General features: G+C 38.8%; 1 protein-coding gene across 1 annotated transcript in view; it reads right to left on the reverse strand.

The window, feature by feature from the left end:
* The window catches only part of SPOCK1 (sparc/osteonectin, cwcv and kazal-like domains proteoglycan (testican) 1), a 329,740-nt gene that overhangs the window by 212,207 nt on the left and 100,264 nt on the right, over positions 1–17,269 (reverse strand). The window contains exons 2-3 of the mRNA XM_009322695.1: positions 4,924–4,932; positions 1,754–1,799 (exon numbers count right to left, since the gene is read on the reverse strand). Of these exons, the coding sequence (XP_009320970.1) occupies positions 1,754–1,799; positions 4,924–4,932 (55 nt within the window). The remainder of the gene's footprint in view (positions 1–1,753; positions 1,800–4,923; positions 4,933–17,269) is intronic.

Below are 17,269 nucleotides of genomic sequence, written 5' to 3' on the forward strand. Positions count from 1 at the left end.
AGGAATGCCTTTTCTGAATGTAAAATCACAACAATTATATATTCACATTCTGAAGGGCAATGGAAGTCTCACACTCTACGTGAATGCTGCTGACTTTGAACACAGGATCCAAAAGAGAGGAGGACTGTGCAATGGATCTACATGACTGAAATTCGTTTGTATTGTAGTTACCATGTATATGATCTGTCCCTTCTAAGTGACTTTTGGATAACATCTTTTAAAATCCTTACAAATTTCAGAGCAGAAGTAGATTGAAACTTATAAAATACTATTTTGAGTAAAATTCTAGGACACTGGCGTTCTGCAATTTAAGAGGCATGATGTTGAATAATGAACCAAAGGTAGTCTAAGAAATCCAGGATCCTAAAAATGCCTTAAGCAATGGAAAAAGTCTACCATCTACCTGTGATTTTACAGCTGTAATATCCTCGCCTCATATGTGTTCTCAGGCAGGAGTTATATGAGCTTCACTGAACGTTACAAACAAGAAAAATGAGCAACTGTCAAAAAGCAGAGAAGCTAACCGACCTGTGCTTTATATTGTGTGTTGTTATCCTCCACAACTCAAACAGCTGATAACTGGTTCTACCAAATCAAAAGAAGCTGTGCAAAATGTAATTTTTAACATTTGTCCTGAAAAAAGTACATCCTAGAAAGCTTTAAGAAATAATAAAATATAAGACCCGAATGGTTTCACATTACACTTTTTGAGGGTGCTCCAGTATAGAGTGTTACAGAATCTTAGTGTCAGAGTGACAAATATAACAAATAGCAAAGTTAAAATACAGTATTCTGATTTTAAGGACAAAATTACGGCATGCCATCAGCTTGCACTACTATTGTATCTGTCTTTCAGAGGATGGACTGCTGAGATTTCTTTGCATACAGTGTTTTTTACTGACGAGACATTAACTATCAAATACAACCCACCACACCTAGCAACTTCAGGGCTACTAGCGTTTCCAGCGATGTACATCTATGGTATTTAGAATGGACGTCTCTTACCATCCCATCTGAAAAGTTTGTTGCTAGCTATGAACACCAAGCAGAGAATGCTTGATGTGGAGTTGCTATCCAAGACCTCTTTTAAATTGTCAATTCGAAGTTCTTTTTCCTGGCATGGCTGTTGTTTCCAGTGCTATTCTGGACACAACAATTAGAATATTTTTTATTGTTTTTTCCTATCCTTTGGTGGCTGGCGTGGAAATTGTTGAAGTACTGCCATAACTTAACAACTCACCAAGGCAAAGTGCAAAATGTCATTTACAGAATCTGTACCTGAATCAGCAGCACACACACAACACACATTTCTTGTGAAAACCAGCCCAGAAATTCATACGTCACAACTGGCTTCAAAGACATGGCCCCTGAAGCGTTAGGAAATGCAGTAATTGAATTTATGACATTCATTCAGCAAAGTTTTTAACATGGAAGAAAACATACGTGAAGATACCCCTTTTAAATTGCATGTTAGACTGAGATTCATGGTTACAGAGAACCTTTCTAAGCATATATATCATCACTGAATATAAACTGGAATGGTTGGGGATTAAAAAACGTGGCTGAAAAATACAGAGATGAGTCAAACCTTTATACATAAACCACCTCAAGCTGTGACTAAATTGGGAATGAGATGTAAGTATGAATATAGCTCTTCACAAATGCATGGGACAGACGGAGGAAGAAAGGCATAAAGTATATGGGGATATCACAAAATAGCAGACGACAACCACAAAACGGGTACTAACTTTACCTTGATCAAAAGGCTTGTTTGGATTCCAGTTTCTGAAATAATCATCCTAAATGGGGAGAAAAAAAAGGAAACTCAGGAAAGATATAATCAGTCTTTTCAGTACAATTTTACATAACTAAACTACAAATGAATCAACTCATCTTTTGATCCTAACATATTTAGCCCAAATCAGGTAAGACTATCAACAGGCTGTCTCCTAAAGAGTAGTAAATGCAGGTTAGAAATGAAAGAGTAAAAAATTCCTTGGATTCAGCACCTTGAGTTTTTCTTCTGAATTGTTTTTCAAAGTATGCCCATTATTAAATATTTTCTGATAACTCTGTATTGTTTCATATCCGTCTACAACTTTTGATAACAAAGATAAGAGCATATTGTTCAGATAACATAACATGATCCACATCATCCTGGTGTGCTGAAAGGTCAGCAAGTAAATCCAAAAATACTTACATTCATTTGGACACATATATCACACCGTTGCGAAGGTACGGAAATACAGCAATAATACCGTAAACTTTATACTTAAAGTACAATAACATCTCGGAGCACTCGCAGTGAATACTTTTGTCACTGTTCCCACTACTAAATTTTTAAAATCTTAAATCTGATGTGAAGGTATTATTCTGCTGCGAGTCTCGTGGTTCTGCTTTACAGAATTCTGACTGGACTTTAAAATGGAGAAGGTGGGAACTGTCAGAGTGCCTGGCCGAAGGATTATACTGCTGCAAACGAGTCTCTCTGCAGAAAGAATGGCAAACTCTTCTGTGTGTCGGATCAATTTGTATTCTATGTACCTAGCGAATATTTACTGGAAGGCAAAGGTTCCCCCACTTCAGAGTGCCATCCACCCTAGTCCTGAAGAACTGGGATTCAAGCCCAACTGTTATATTTAATTCCAGCATGTTCTGTATATCTCCCTTGTGTCCTCTTTGAGAGGAAGTGATAACAACAGAATAATGTATTTGAAATGAGGAAGTGTGGAAGATTTCTATAACACCGTGATATTTTTCTGCATATTAATCTTTATTTCCTTTTTAATACATCCGGTATTCTATATTCATTTCTTGAGGGCTGCCACTGAAAAGATGTCTTTATCAAGCTGTCCAGAATGACACCTAGATTTCTTTTTCCTGCCAGGAAGGTAACTGAAAACCCATCGGTGTGAATAAGACACCTAAATTATTTCTTCCATACGGCTTTGCTTACCATTTATCTCCAGTACGCCGAATTTCACATGCTTTCATGCTACTCAGTCGCCCTAACTTGGAACATTTTGGAGACTTGAAAGCCAGCACGTCTTACTTTCTGGGTTCAGAACAGCCCACGGGGCTGTTACAGGAGGAGTGGGGACTCTCCATGCCCCCACTGGACACCAGGAGATGCACCTTACGGTAGTGCTTTCCTTTCTGAACGCTACAGCCAGCATGAGAAGCAGAAAATACTAACGCTTGCAGCGTGGAGACCTGTGGACCGCTACCCTGCTCTCTGCCCGCTCTGGGGGCAGGCAAGGACGGGCGAATGCTCGCTGTAATGAAGGGGGCTGGCTGTAATTCTGCATGACTATCAGGAGGAAATGTATTTTCTTTCTCCAAGTATATTCATGCTCGGTGTCTATACTGGCTTCATGGACAGTGACGATGTTCCACAATAACAACAAAGATAATTATTCATAATTTATTTCAGATACATCAAAAGTATCTGTACTTTTTCTTCAGAAGTACGGGGTTTGGCACCAGAAATAGAACCACAGACTTGCCTTTGAATTCCACAGCTCTGTTAATACAACCCCCCCCCATTGTTATACAGTGCTTTCTAATCGACTGTGATGTACTGCTAAATTCATCAAGCATTAATCACTTTTCAGAATGTGTTGGGTTTTAAGCTTTTTGAGCAGAATAATTTTTTTCCAGCAACAAAATATTCTTTTTTTGCCTGCTTACATTTTTTCCTAGGTGTTGCTTTGCTGCTGGGTTTTCAGCATCAGAAACTGTTAAATAATTCAAATCCCAAGGAAGATTTCTTATGCTGTTGGCATATGGAATCAGTTTTGAAATAAAGATTGGAAAAGGGGTTTATCTCAATTTCAGTGTCAAAGGAATATTTTACAGAAAATGCACCTTCCTCACAAAAAAACCTACAAAACACCCATCTCTTCTGTAAACGTATTCCTTCTCCTTTTCTCCTTTATGCAGATCTGTTTAGTATTCCTTTTTGAAAATGGAAGCTAAATTTATTTTAGAGTATGCCTGAAACTACAATATGATAACATAGGAAAATACATAGGGAAAAATATGGAAAAAAAAACCCCTAAAAAGTAGAATAGAGAAAACCTTTGAGATTTTCAATATATAAAACTCATTATTATTTATAGGAGTAAATAATAACTATACACACATCAGAGCAATGCGGTTAATAGCAGTTCAAAGTAACTTATGCCAGTTGAACAACAGAAAATACAGCACTAGATTCACTTCAGCATTGATACCAGCAAGAACTGTAACTGAATGGTTGTGGCACTGTAAAGGTGAAATTCACCCTGTAGATATGGCTGAGCAGAAAATCTATGTCTCATTTAAATACCACCTAAAGCTCTGACTTGCAAAATGGACAGGGCTTTGTGCTAGTACTCTGCAAGGTACTGAAATTTATACATTAATCTGAAATGACTTTTGTTAGGAGGAGGAACTCTTAACATCTCCAAATGGATGCCATCATTTCATTGTAACTTCCTCCAACAGAAGAACAGCATGCTGATACAGCTGTATACAGCGCCTAAACATGACACTGATTTCCAGGTGTATATCCATCTATCTATATATATATAAATACAGTCAGCTCGATTAAGGAGATTTAACATTCCCATTCAATAAAACACCTTCCTGACAAAAATTACCGCACAGAAATTTATGCGTTTCTGAACTTTCTGCTAGGACAGGTACCAATGTGCTTAAACCACCTTATGCCTGCTGTAACGAATCTATTATGTCATTTTAATATTAACATGTTAATAAATCAATATTAACACATTAATAATTAGCATGTATCAATATATCTTATTTATCACAATATTAACAGTTGATCATAATAGTTTAAGGTATAATATGCATTGTGATATGTTGTAAATACTTTTATTCACTCTATGGATATTTACAAGTTAAAAGTGAAAAACCTACCTCAACTTCCTGAATACGTAAGCATTACAAATGAGAAAAGAAAAAAGAATGAAATAAAACAATATAAAAATATGTTAACATTCATCAATTTTCTCCTCAGTGGCCTTTTAAATGTGAAATCACTTATTTCAGATGACCTTCACCTCCAAATGAAATCATTTTCTCTCTTTCTTTTCTGACCTTTCCACCTTTGCTGTCATGGCTCAGTTTTCATCTGCTGCGCTATTAGCCCAATGCCATTCTATTAGCACGTTTCTCTCTCGTAGAGCACCAAGAAAAGGCACGTCCATTTCCTTTTGGCTGACAAAAATACCAGAAAGTGTTTTTCCACATACTCATCTGTTACATACCTGATATAAGAGAAAATTAATTTCTTTTTTCCTAGCTGACTTTAAAGACTATTTATTTGACGCACTTTGAAGGGAAGGCAAAACCAGGCATGGATCCACTTGAATACAACAGATGACAGCAACCGAGAAATATTTTTGATGAACAAGTATTTAAAAATACCTTTCTCCTTGCATAGAATTCACACTTCGAAGGTTTTGCCTATGGTTCAGTGGCTGCAGAGGACTAAGTCAATCTTTTAATTAACTGAAGGGACTCTGCACACCTAAAATCATGCATGAAAAGAGAAGAATTGATACTGCAAACCAAGACTGGATCTGACTCCCTTAGCTCAACCCAGCGTTATATAAATGTGATGTATTGGCTTGGCCTCTGCACACAGCCAGGAATAAACGTGAACCCCAAACTCTAGATTTTGCCCGTCCCTCTCACAGAGCACAAACACACTGAAGGGAACGGTACGGAGCTTTACTGCAAGTCCTGTGACTCCAGGTCCCTGATGGACGCAGAGTCTCACACCACAGGTGCATACTCAGCTTCCACTTCCAGGAAAAGAAATCTGACTCCTGTCAAACTAGCCCCAGCCCAATTCTCATCCATGGCAGGATGAGGCCTTTGGCAAGATTCCTTTCCGCCCCCTCATAAAGTCTCCCGCCTGCCTAGGAGACATCCACCTGGGATAGCGAGGCAGATAACCTGAGACAGTCCCTCACATCAGAGAACAGCTCACTTTTGACATCCCCTGACCTAATTCAACTGCAAGGCTTGGGACAGGAGCTGTCTTTTCAGTTCTGTATCTGTTCATCAGTTAGCATCATGGAATCCTACTTCAAGATTTTACCCTCAGGAAATTTAACTGAGAAATAAGTTATGATCATAACAAATGAAAAGATTTTAGAAAAGCAAATATAAATTGTTAGACTTGGGCCTCAGTTCTTTATTGCATTTTTGTTATTTTGATTTGAGCAATCAAGAGATGAGATGAAACACATTTTGTAGTGGTTTAAATCCATTTTGCCGTATCATGCATAATAAATTATTATTTCTTAACAAGAGCAAAATAGTCTTTTATCATTCAACACATAGGTGTCAAATTCAACCAACTTAGATTGATATGCCATCAACAAAGTCAATCAAGAGAATAATCATGTGGTAAACTAAGAATGCAAAGTGCATATTAAAAAGTGCTAGTTTAAAAGCTCACAAAAGTTTTCGTACTTTCTTACAGGCAGAACTATCAACAGTCTCATTTATCAGAACCCATAGATTCATCAGAATTCATAGACTGGGTTCTGATTTGCAAAAATCAAACCTTGAACTAGACCTGGGTCTGACACAATTTCCTGTTAGTCGTATCAGAAAAGTTAGCAAATAGAAATTGACCCTAAGACCAGTACGTTAATATGTGACTGCCCTTCTCTCCCATTACCCTCCATATTGCTATAATAACAATACAGTTAAAAAACTGAAATTAATGGTAAAACCAAACAGATTTATCCTCTTTTCCCCCACCAACTAAGAAAGTAAACAACAGCTTCTTGTTCTCCTGAAGTTTAAATATTTCAGTTATTCCCACCAAACCTACTCTATAGTCACTTTTTGGTTTAGTTATTACCTAAGACTTGATATTTTGGAAGAGTTAACAAAGCATGGTTAATTTAACACACAGACACTCTCTACACTTTATATACTTGTCAAAAAGAAGCTCTTGCAAGATGCTCTTGTTTATAAATAGAGCCAAACACTAGCTAAATGGGTGCACAAATATTAATATTTTGTTGCATTAATCTAACTTATAAGTTATTTGTATGAATCAAGCAGAAGTGAGACACTGACTGAAAAACTCCACAGAAAATCCCCCTGTCCTGGTTTCGGCTGGGACAGAGTTAATTTTCATCCTAGTAGCTGGTACAGTGCTGTGTTTTGGATTTAGCATGAGAATAATGTGATAACACACTACACTGATGTTTTAGTCGTTGCTGAGCAGGGTTTATACTAAGTCAAGGACTTCTCAGCTTCCCACTCTGCCAGCGAGGGGGTGCACAAGGAGCTGGGAGGGGGCACAGCCAGGACAGCTGACCCAAACTGGCCAAAGGGACATTCCATACCATGGGACGTCATGCTCAGTACAGAAACTGGGGGGAGTTGGCTGGGGGGCGGTGATCGCCGCTCGGGGAACCGGCGGGTGGGGGGTCGGAAGGGGAGAGCGGTGGCATCACTTGTTTTTCCTGTTTTTTTTCTCTCTCTCTGTTGTTGTTTTCCTTTTCATTACTACTATTATTATTATCTTTCAATTATTAAACTGTTCTTATCTCAACCCACAAGTTTTCTTACTTTTGCTCTTCTGATTCTCTCCCCCATCCCACCGGGGCGGGGGGAAGGTGAGCGAGTGGCTGGGTCGTGCTTGTTTGCCAACTGGGGTTAAACCACGACACCCCCTTGTTTTGCACCTTTCAGAACAAAGCTCAGCTCAGTTTCCTCCCCAAGGCCTGAGAAGATCAGACTGAACTGGATGAGTCCCCAGGGTACACAGCCATCACGAAACCCTCATCACAGAGCCTTTCTGAGGAAACTCATATACAAAGGGCATAACCCCAAGGACTGTCAGACAACCTTTTGGAGGTAATCTTCATTCCCAGCTCCTCCCAGCCAACAGGAGCTTAAATTTCTAAGTATCTCCAGGAGGGACATTTATTAACACTGGTTTGCAGCCTGCTTAGTATTATCCTCTTCTATTCTCAATCTATGATTAAACCTTTTACCCTCATAAAGATCAGCTGGGAAAAGTGGTAATTACCAGCTCATTGCTTTTTTAAAATTAGCTCCAGAAAGATGCAGCTGCATTTTCTGCCTCTCCACCTTGCAGTACAGAAGATCATTCCAACACTGAGCAGTGTGAAAGCACCAGCTGCTGCTTGCTAAAGTCAATCTAGCCTGTATCATAAATACCTCCCCAAGGCCTATTGCCTGTCTTAAGCAAATAGTTTGTGTCAGCAAATTACACTTTTATTTATTTATTTAAGAGGACGAGAAAATATTTTGCCCACCAAATACTTCAGTGAATAAAGATTTCCCAGTGGTAGCTAGTGCCCAGAGCCTGCATTAGTGTCAAGAGCAGACTCCAAACTCCTAAGCACATTAAGACGTTTCTAACCACCTCTGAGCTCGCTCTCTCTCTCTCCTGGGGATCAGAGAATATGCATCCAAACACGATGCTTTTGCTTAGAGAATTAGTAGTGCTTGTGCTGTGGATATTTCATTTTAAGTTTGGTAGGGGAAACCTTTGACAAGTTTAGTGATAAATTTCCCAGAAAGGCTAGGAGTGTAGAGGTTTACTTAAAGAGCAAGCAACATTAAGTGGTGAAATTGAAAGAAACCACACCGGACTGAAGTAGTACCACATGCAATGAAAGGTCTGAGGGTGTCAGGACCTGTCTAGAATACTGTAGCTAAGACATTAATAAAAACATAATGAAATGCGTTAGCCTAGAATGAAAGCAAGGCTGGTATTTTTTTTTCACAATGGACTCCCATATACTGCTAAATACATTAATACCTGTTTATTAATAGCAGTATAAAATACATAAATACATATCCAAATAACTCCTCAGATACGTATGGCATAGAAAATATCCTTGACCATGTATTACAATCTCGATGTCCCATAAGACTCAAGTTCTCAGCACATGTACTTTTTCTTCAGCTACCACCAATGCGCAAAAGAATTTCTACTGCTTAATGTGGCTCATTCTCTTCTTATTTTCATAAATTAAAAGGTTTTTTGGTTGGTTGTGGGGGGTTTTTTTGCGTTAAATTAGGAGATAGGATTTGCCACTCCTGTTTTACTGGAGTTTCCATAGGCAATACTAAGAAAGTGGTAGGGAAGACTTTCAGCATAGGCTTTACTTACGCACAGTCACAATGATTCATTGGGGTAGCAAAAATTTCAGAAATGAAATAACAAAAGGTTGAAGAATAATTGAAAAATAAGTTACCACTGATTCCATGTCAGCCAGAATAAGAATTCTCATTCTTTAGAGCTCAGTCATATAGCCTTTTACACAGAAATCTTCCAGCTGCCCTATTGTTTTTTTGTGGGTGGTTTTTTTTTTTTATAAAAAGACAAATATAGTAAGAATTAAAAATATTTCTTAAAAAACCCCAAACCACTCTTTGTTTATCCATAAGAATGAAGCCAGAGGGTATGTCTACAATGACGAGGGCAAACAGATGCTCATTTACTCTGCTTGTGCTTCAAGGAGGATGAATGAGGGCCAGCTGTGAGCCAGAAGCTATATAGCTGCTTTAGCACAGCACTGTGCCAGCACACACAGCTGATATATTTGGGTGGCTGGAACAATCACACAACTGTCTACGCTAGCTTGTGCTGAAATACCAAAAACTGAAAAAAAAAAGCCTTGGTTTGATTAGTCTTTGCTGGCCCTTTTGTAGACTAACTTTAGAAATTATCACTTCTGCCTGAACTCTTCCTCTCGTTAGCATGCGCCTCTTATCCCTGCCTAGAGTTAAATAATTCTTTCTAACTTTACTTTCATCAAGTTTTTCACACGTTAGTATGTCCCACCAGCCACACCAGATTACGCTGCAAGCTGTGAAGCTCTCACAAACCCAAAAAGGTAAAACTCAGGAGTCTCCCAAGGTGTGGGCTCACTGATCCTTGCAGCGTTGGTCGCAGATGTTACAACTCCAAGACCTGATTGAAAAACAGAACCTTACTTGGTTGCTTATGTTGTAAGTTAACAACACATACCCACTAGCTACAGTGCCTCAGCCACACAGAACTGTCTTTGAGGCACTGCAGAATCACGTTCAACGCGTTTTTTTTCTCCAGTCGTGAGTTCCCCTTCCATGACCTTTGCACAGGGCCTCTGCTGAGGCTATCAGAGAGGCAGCAAGGGAGGGAGGAATTAGGATGGAGGGAAGACAGGCAGTGGAATACTTCTAACAAGGCCTGAGGATGAGAAGTGTAGTGATGATTTACCATCTCAGCTGAAACAATTTCCTCAGGCAATCAGATCCTGGGGCAATCTGCGAGGAAACTCAAATTGTTACTGACCCCGAAATAAATGTGTGAAGTCCTCCTCTCTCCAGCATTTGGTCCCAGATACTTGAGAGTTTCTGATTTCTCTGGTTACTCCCTGATTACACTCCGATGCCTACAGCATGTTTATGCAAATCTCTACTTAACCAGAACTCCCCATCCATCTCCCACAACAAACATGGTTGATTCAGCTTCTGAACTTCAGTCAGGGTTCCCAGTACCAGACAGTAAATTAAACTTAAAGTAACTTATTCAGAAACAGGACTGCGTGGGAGGGAAGGTGTAGGTGGCAAACAGGAGACAAGAAAAAGAGGATGGCACCAGAATTCTGGGACAAAGAGGACTGAAGCTCCACCGGGTGCAAATGCAGCAAGAGGTCCAGACTGCAGCAGTTGTTTGTGGGCTCATCACCAAGGAATTCCCACCCAAGCAGCCAAGCCCAAGCAGGGTGGTACAGGGTAGCAAAGCTGAGTGCCCTCATGGGAGGCCAGAGAACAAACATATTTCAGTAAAATAAGCTTGAGAGGTCCCTCTGATGAAATGGTATGTGGCACTTGTACTATCTGCTGTGGAATTTATATAACCCAGTTAGAAAACAAAAGTCTGCCATGGAACATACTCCAGCCAATGGAGTTACACTGTTTTCAGAGGACTGGGAAAATACAGTCAAGACCAATGGTTTTTTTGACTTCTTAGCTAGAAAATACACATACCCTCTTCCCTACGAGCTTTGCGCTAGTTCTCAGTTTGACCCGTGAAGAACTACTTAAATTGTGTGGCAGCTTCAGCACAGAGCAGAGACAGAAGCAGCCCTGGGAACCGTTAACTCCCACTTTCACAAGCTGAGTAGCACCTAGTCGAACTGGAAGCAAGAAGCAGAGCCAGAGATTACAGAAATATATTCCCCCTCCTTCCAGGTGGAATTCCTTAAAGCAGCATTATTTCTGATCTCTGAACTAACACTACGCATGAATTAGCAACTGGGTAGATAGGCTAACTCACTGGATCTAGTGATCCTTATGAGGTTCCAACTAATGCAGAAAAATAACATGAGTGCCCGCTGTGTGAATTGAAGATTCACAAGTTGAGAACCTGGCCCAGTGTTGTTTTCTCACATGGTCATTTGCTTGTTTTCCACTTATCAAAACCACTGTGCCTTTATCTAGGATTATTATTGCGAATATTGGTGAAGAATGGCCCCCTGCAGGTTCTCTCTATATAGAGAATAGTATTGTTAATAAATCACATTCTCAATAGGTGTAATATTTAAAACATACCTTGAAAGGAGAGCTACTAAACTCTTTCCACATCTTGATTTTCATTCAAAACTCAAATTACATACTTAGAAAGCAATTGTTTTTAGGCAGCTTGAAAGCCAAACACATTAAGCTTGAAGGTTATAAAGCCATTGGCAATGTTACTTCACTTTCAATACCCTTGTTGCTTTGAGAGTACATTTGCAGTAGCTGTTCGTGACAGATTCACTGGCCCTTTTTAGCTGAACATTTGGGGTTTGTATCTGGAGAGCAACATCTACATAAAAGAATCCTAATGCTACCATTGCTTTCACGTATGAGAACTGCTTTACACTGAATAACAATCTGCATAATGATTAAATTCATAGAGTTATTTCTTGTTTTATTTTACAAGAAGTCTTCAGAAATCTGAGTCGTGATATTTAAAAAAAAAATTACCATTATGGGAACAATCTCATTATGAGATAAAGCAATAATTCTCCTAATATCAAAGTTATGAATAAAATCATACTGATATTCCACTTATATATACAAATCCCAGTGGTTAAAATGTACAAGGGAACAAACAGCAGTTGAATAAAATCAACTTATCTAACTTTGATATTTAGTGATAGAATTTTCTGAGCTCTATAGAGACAGTTAAACTAGTTACTATGTCCTAAGTCTTTAAAATTACTTCTTTAAATGCGTAACTAATGACTGGAAAGAGACTGTATGAATTACGTTGAATTATGAGCAATGAAATGTCCCTGGGAGCACACATGCATTTGTTTGTATTTCATTTGCAGCTTCAAGGAAAATCTCGCTCCAAGTATTGTTGAGAAAAACCTTCGTGAAAGGTGGAAGAATCAAACTAGCCATGCTTCTGTTGAAAAGGACAACTTTGCAGCCCTTTAGCCGGTTTTAGCCAGTAGTTGAAATTTCTTAGAACCGCATCAGGAAAAAGCAGTCATGGTCAACTAGCCTATGAAATAACCAGTTGCTGACTGTGTGAGACAGTTGTACACATTTTCAGATCAGAAACCCTGTGAGCCATTACAAATGTGTGGTTTACATTCCAGTCTACAATATCATTTTGTTAATTGTCTCTGGCATTTTATCCATTCTAAAAAAAAAAGAACGCAACATCAAAAATCATTACGCAAAACTGACAGCAAGCTTAATGGAAACAAAAGAGCTAAATACTTGCAGCAGTTGCTGCAACCAGAAATCCTGTCCTCCCTCAAGAAAGCATTCCTCACTTTGTTTATCACCAACAACTTGAACATATAGTAGGTTATTTTAAATACCTTGATCGGTTTATAAAAGTTATCATGCGATGAGGTTGTCCATAATAGGTGGGGCTGGTTGATTCAAGTAAAGTCCCTCGTGACTCTGTTTTGTTACTGAGAGACTTGTGTTATCTCTACCCATTTCCTGAAAAATCATAGGAATTGCATGAACGTAACATTTTACTGATGGTACCACATTAATCTATTAAACTGATGAAATAAGACAGATTATTCTGAATATTATGAAACTAATTTCTTGTATCAGCTGTAAAGTAACAATAAGTTACCTTTCATAAATGATCGCTACTTGCCATCTGATTGAAGCAACGGCATTTTGGAGAGAAACAGTTTTTGTTGGAATGGTATTTCAAAAGATTTAGCTCAAACAATCAATTAAAAAAAGAACAAAAAGTAAGATAAAAAGGCCAAAGAAACAAAATATTGTGGTTCAGGCAAAGGATAGCTAAACTGCAGTAATGGCTCCAGTGGGATTTAAATACCAAGGCTGTTAGCGTCCACAGTACAAAGATTTCCATATCACAGAATCATAGAATCATTAAGGTTGCAAAAGACCTCTAAGATTGAGTCCAACCATCAACCCAACACCCCCATGCCCACTAAACCATGTCCCTAAGCGCCTCATCTACACGTCTTTTAAATACCTCCAGGGATGGTGACTCAACCGCTTCCCTGGGCAGCCTGGTCCAATGTTTAACCACTCTTTCAGTAAAGAAATTTTTCCTAATATCCAACCTAAACCTCCCCTGGCGCAACTTGAGGCCATTTCCTCTCGTCCTATCGCTTGTTACTTGGGAGAAGAGACCGACCCCCACCTCGCTACAGCCTCCTTTCAGGGAGTTGTAGAGAGCGATGAGGTCTCCCCTCAGCCTCCTTTTCTCCAGGCTAAACATGCATTATATAACATGCTAAATATGCGTTGATCCTATTTTATTTTAGCAGAAGACAGCACCTAGTGCCCAATTTGTGCATAATTTGTTCTCTTGAAGTCCACAGAACACTGTCCAAAGGCAACTTCAGATCCATGGTGAACATTTTAAGCCGCAAAAGTCTATAGAGTTCCACTTGCATTTGCAGTGAAAAAGATGATCTAATAGCTTAATTTGCACACCTGTATTTGGTAGCAAGAGTCCAAACCAAAGGCAACACCATTATTCCTGGATAAGGATTTTACTCCATTTGACCACTGCAACCATCTTAGTATCTTCCCCTCAAGGAGGGAGATGGTGACCCCTCATACCCCATACGCTAGGCCCAGAACTACTCACCCCAAAACCACTGTTGCAGATACTACATCATCATATCAGTTAAAAGTCGATATACTAACAAACACCATTATACCAGCTATACTCGGACCGTATTTCCATTTTGCTTCAGAATCACGACAAACGAGTGAGCAGAAAGATTCAAACATGATACACCAGTGTTACATGATTTCAGAAACTTTGAACATTTTATTTACGCTTTCATTGGCTCTTGATTCATCATTTCAAATTCTTAATTGTGTACATAGGGAATTTCACACAGTACACACTCCAGGAACAATATTCAGTGTGAACACTGTCAATTACTGACGCATGTTCAGAGCTGCTCAGAAAAGGATAAATTAAAAATATGAAACATACAGTATTAAGCTTCCATAGCTGTGATTATAATGATAAAGCAACATTCAAGCTAAGTTCTTCTGACCAAATTGAGAAAACTAAGTGACCTTTCATTTTTTACAGGAGCGTGCTTCTTGGATCAAGGACAGACATCTGAAAGAGTCTCCTGTAGGGAGATATAATGCACTCCTGAACTTGCCGGAACATGCGCCTCTGTGCGTCAGTGATAAAAGGTCAGTATGTAGTGTGGCACGGCATGGAATGAACAATGACATAAGAAAGTAAGATGTAGCAAAACTTTATTTTACAATCTCAGGATCCTTCTAACCAAGCAGCCATGGCTCAAGAGGATATACAGCTTCCAGATCTCAAACAGGCATTTTTGAACTGTTCTGCTGTAAACAGAAGTATGTTCCTGATCTCTAGACATTACAGTTGCTCACTGTTAAAGGGATTAAATCACGAAATGGGTCAAAAGCAAACCAAAACAGCATTGTAATAAAGAGCAGAACCTGAAAAAAAAGCACTTAGAGACATCTGAAGAGTACTGAAGGTCATAAGGCTGCTTAAGACACAAGAGAACGTTTGAATTTTGATCAGCTGTAATTTTACACCTGAGGTCTAGTACAACTAGTTATTTAATTCTAACAACTGAGAAAATAGTTCAAACGTGCAGTGTAACTAATCTCCAAACCTTAGAGATGTAAAATCAGAATAAATATCTCTCTTAGAGAGCAGCTGCATCTGCAGAATATAAAATTAAGTAAATGTGCTGAGGATCTCCAGAAACATGCTCTAATTGAACCCTCCCTCCAACACAGGCACACATACACATATTTATTATGAATTTCACACATCTGTTAAGATTACAGTCAGTAAACCACAACATTAATCTCTTATTCTTAAAACATACTTCTGTTTTCTGTTCAACACCATACACATTTTAAACTAACCCTTTTCCTGGTTCCATGGACTGTACTACGAAAAGGTTTGAGACAGAAGCTTTACAACTAATCTACCCAGTTGTAGGAAAAAAATATAAACCCCTTTTTTTCTTTCTGTCTTTAGTGACCTAATTAATGAACATATGCCTTAAGCGTTCTTCATAAACAATTTTTCATGCTGCTAAGCCAAAGCCTCGACTTTATTCATGAGTGTCACAAGGAGTGGAAAACTCTGAGAATCTCCAGCAAAATAAGTTTTTACTTGCAAAATATTAATGTAGATTTCCTTAGTAAATACCAGCCTTCGCCCAAGCCAAGAGTTGAGATTGAGAGTCACACTTCTATTTGTTTCAACATAAGCAAGAATGGGCTTAGAGAGGAGTTCATCCTAACAGATTTTAGCAAAAGGAATGAGACTGAAACCTACCCTGTAAGAAAAGTGTCCTGAAACGGTTCAATTTCACCTTTATTAAATATTTGTTGTTGGAGACAGACACAGATTTAGCATTGTCTTCACTTCACCCAAGCATCATCTTTTCCTGGATTTCTAGCTCCCTTCTGCTTCCACTGAAGGCAAAATTCCCTCCTGTTGTGTCCTAGGAAGGTGATTTCATCAACTGCAGAACTGGTTAGGAAAGCAGGTGGTGGCTTTTTCTCTTGGTTGTATAAACCAGAGTAAGAGTGGGGTTTGGATGGTGTTGAGGAACTTAGAGAAAACATTCTGAAACATCCCCAAAAGCAAGAGCATCTTAAAAATATATCCACTAAAATATCCACAAGGTTTAAAATACCAAATTCTCTAGCAATATAGTGTCATTACAACACTGCATGGAATTAAGATACATGTTTTAGTAAGGCAGATAAAATAGTTTTTACATTAAAACGATAATGTCTATTTGTAGGTCCTCTAAAACAGCTTTCGTACATAAACATTACAAAATCCACAAGACAAACTTCATCTCCACAAACACTACGAAATCGCTAATTCATGTATGTTTGAGATTTCTGACCAGCTCTTACTTATTTTTTCGGAGATCCAATGGAGATTGAACAGCTATGTAAAACACAGGATTTCCTACACTGAAGCTACTTAGTAGTTGTACATTCTTAGCAGTTGTACATTAAGGTCATTCCTGTTGTTCACCGTATTATCTAAGGAACAACTTGAAGATGATGTTCTCATTTGTTATAAACTAACCATGAAACGTGAATTGTAATCACGTGTTAACAGGGAAACACAAACCAGAAACTTTTACAGTTACTAAGAAACAAACAACTGGGGACTTGCCTGGTTCTAACTGAATTAAAGAAAGTCAGGAACGTGAATGTTCAGCTGCAGTAACCTTCATTTAGACTATTACCTTGCTTGGCATTGTCGTTTCTGAAATTGTATTTTGGCAGATTCCAGGAATGCTGTCAAGCCATTTGTCAGCTCAGTCAAACATAATATGAGCTGGCAGAATATTTCAACAGAGGTGAACTCATTTTCACAAAAGTATTTTGAGAAGTGTTTGCGAGGGAAACCGCAACCTGAAATCAAAAGACAAAAGTCCAGCCAAATGAAAAATACCCCAGAGAATTTTAATATTAGCTTGAGGACTGGAAAGATCTGCCCTATATGAGACTCTCCTAAATCTCCTGGTTTGTCTAGTCCTCAGAAAATTATAGAATAGAATAGAATCATAGAATGGAATCATTAAGATTGGAAAAGACCTCTAAGATCATCGAGTCCAATCGTCAACCCAACGCCACCATGCCCACTAAACCATGTCCCTAAGCACCTCATCTACACGTCTTTTAAATACCTCCAGGGATGGTGACTCAACCACTTCCCTGGGCAGCC

Source organism: Pygoscelis adeliae, unplaced genomic scaffold, assembly GCF_000699105.1.
Source record: "Pygoscelis adeliae isolate BGI_AS28 unplaced genomic scaffold, ASM69910v1 Scaffold34, whole genome shotgun sequence".
NCBI classification, from domain to species: Eukaryota; Metazoa; Chordata; class Aves; order Sphenisciformes; family Spheniscidae; genus Pygoscelis; species Pygoscelis adeliae.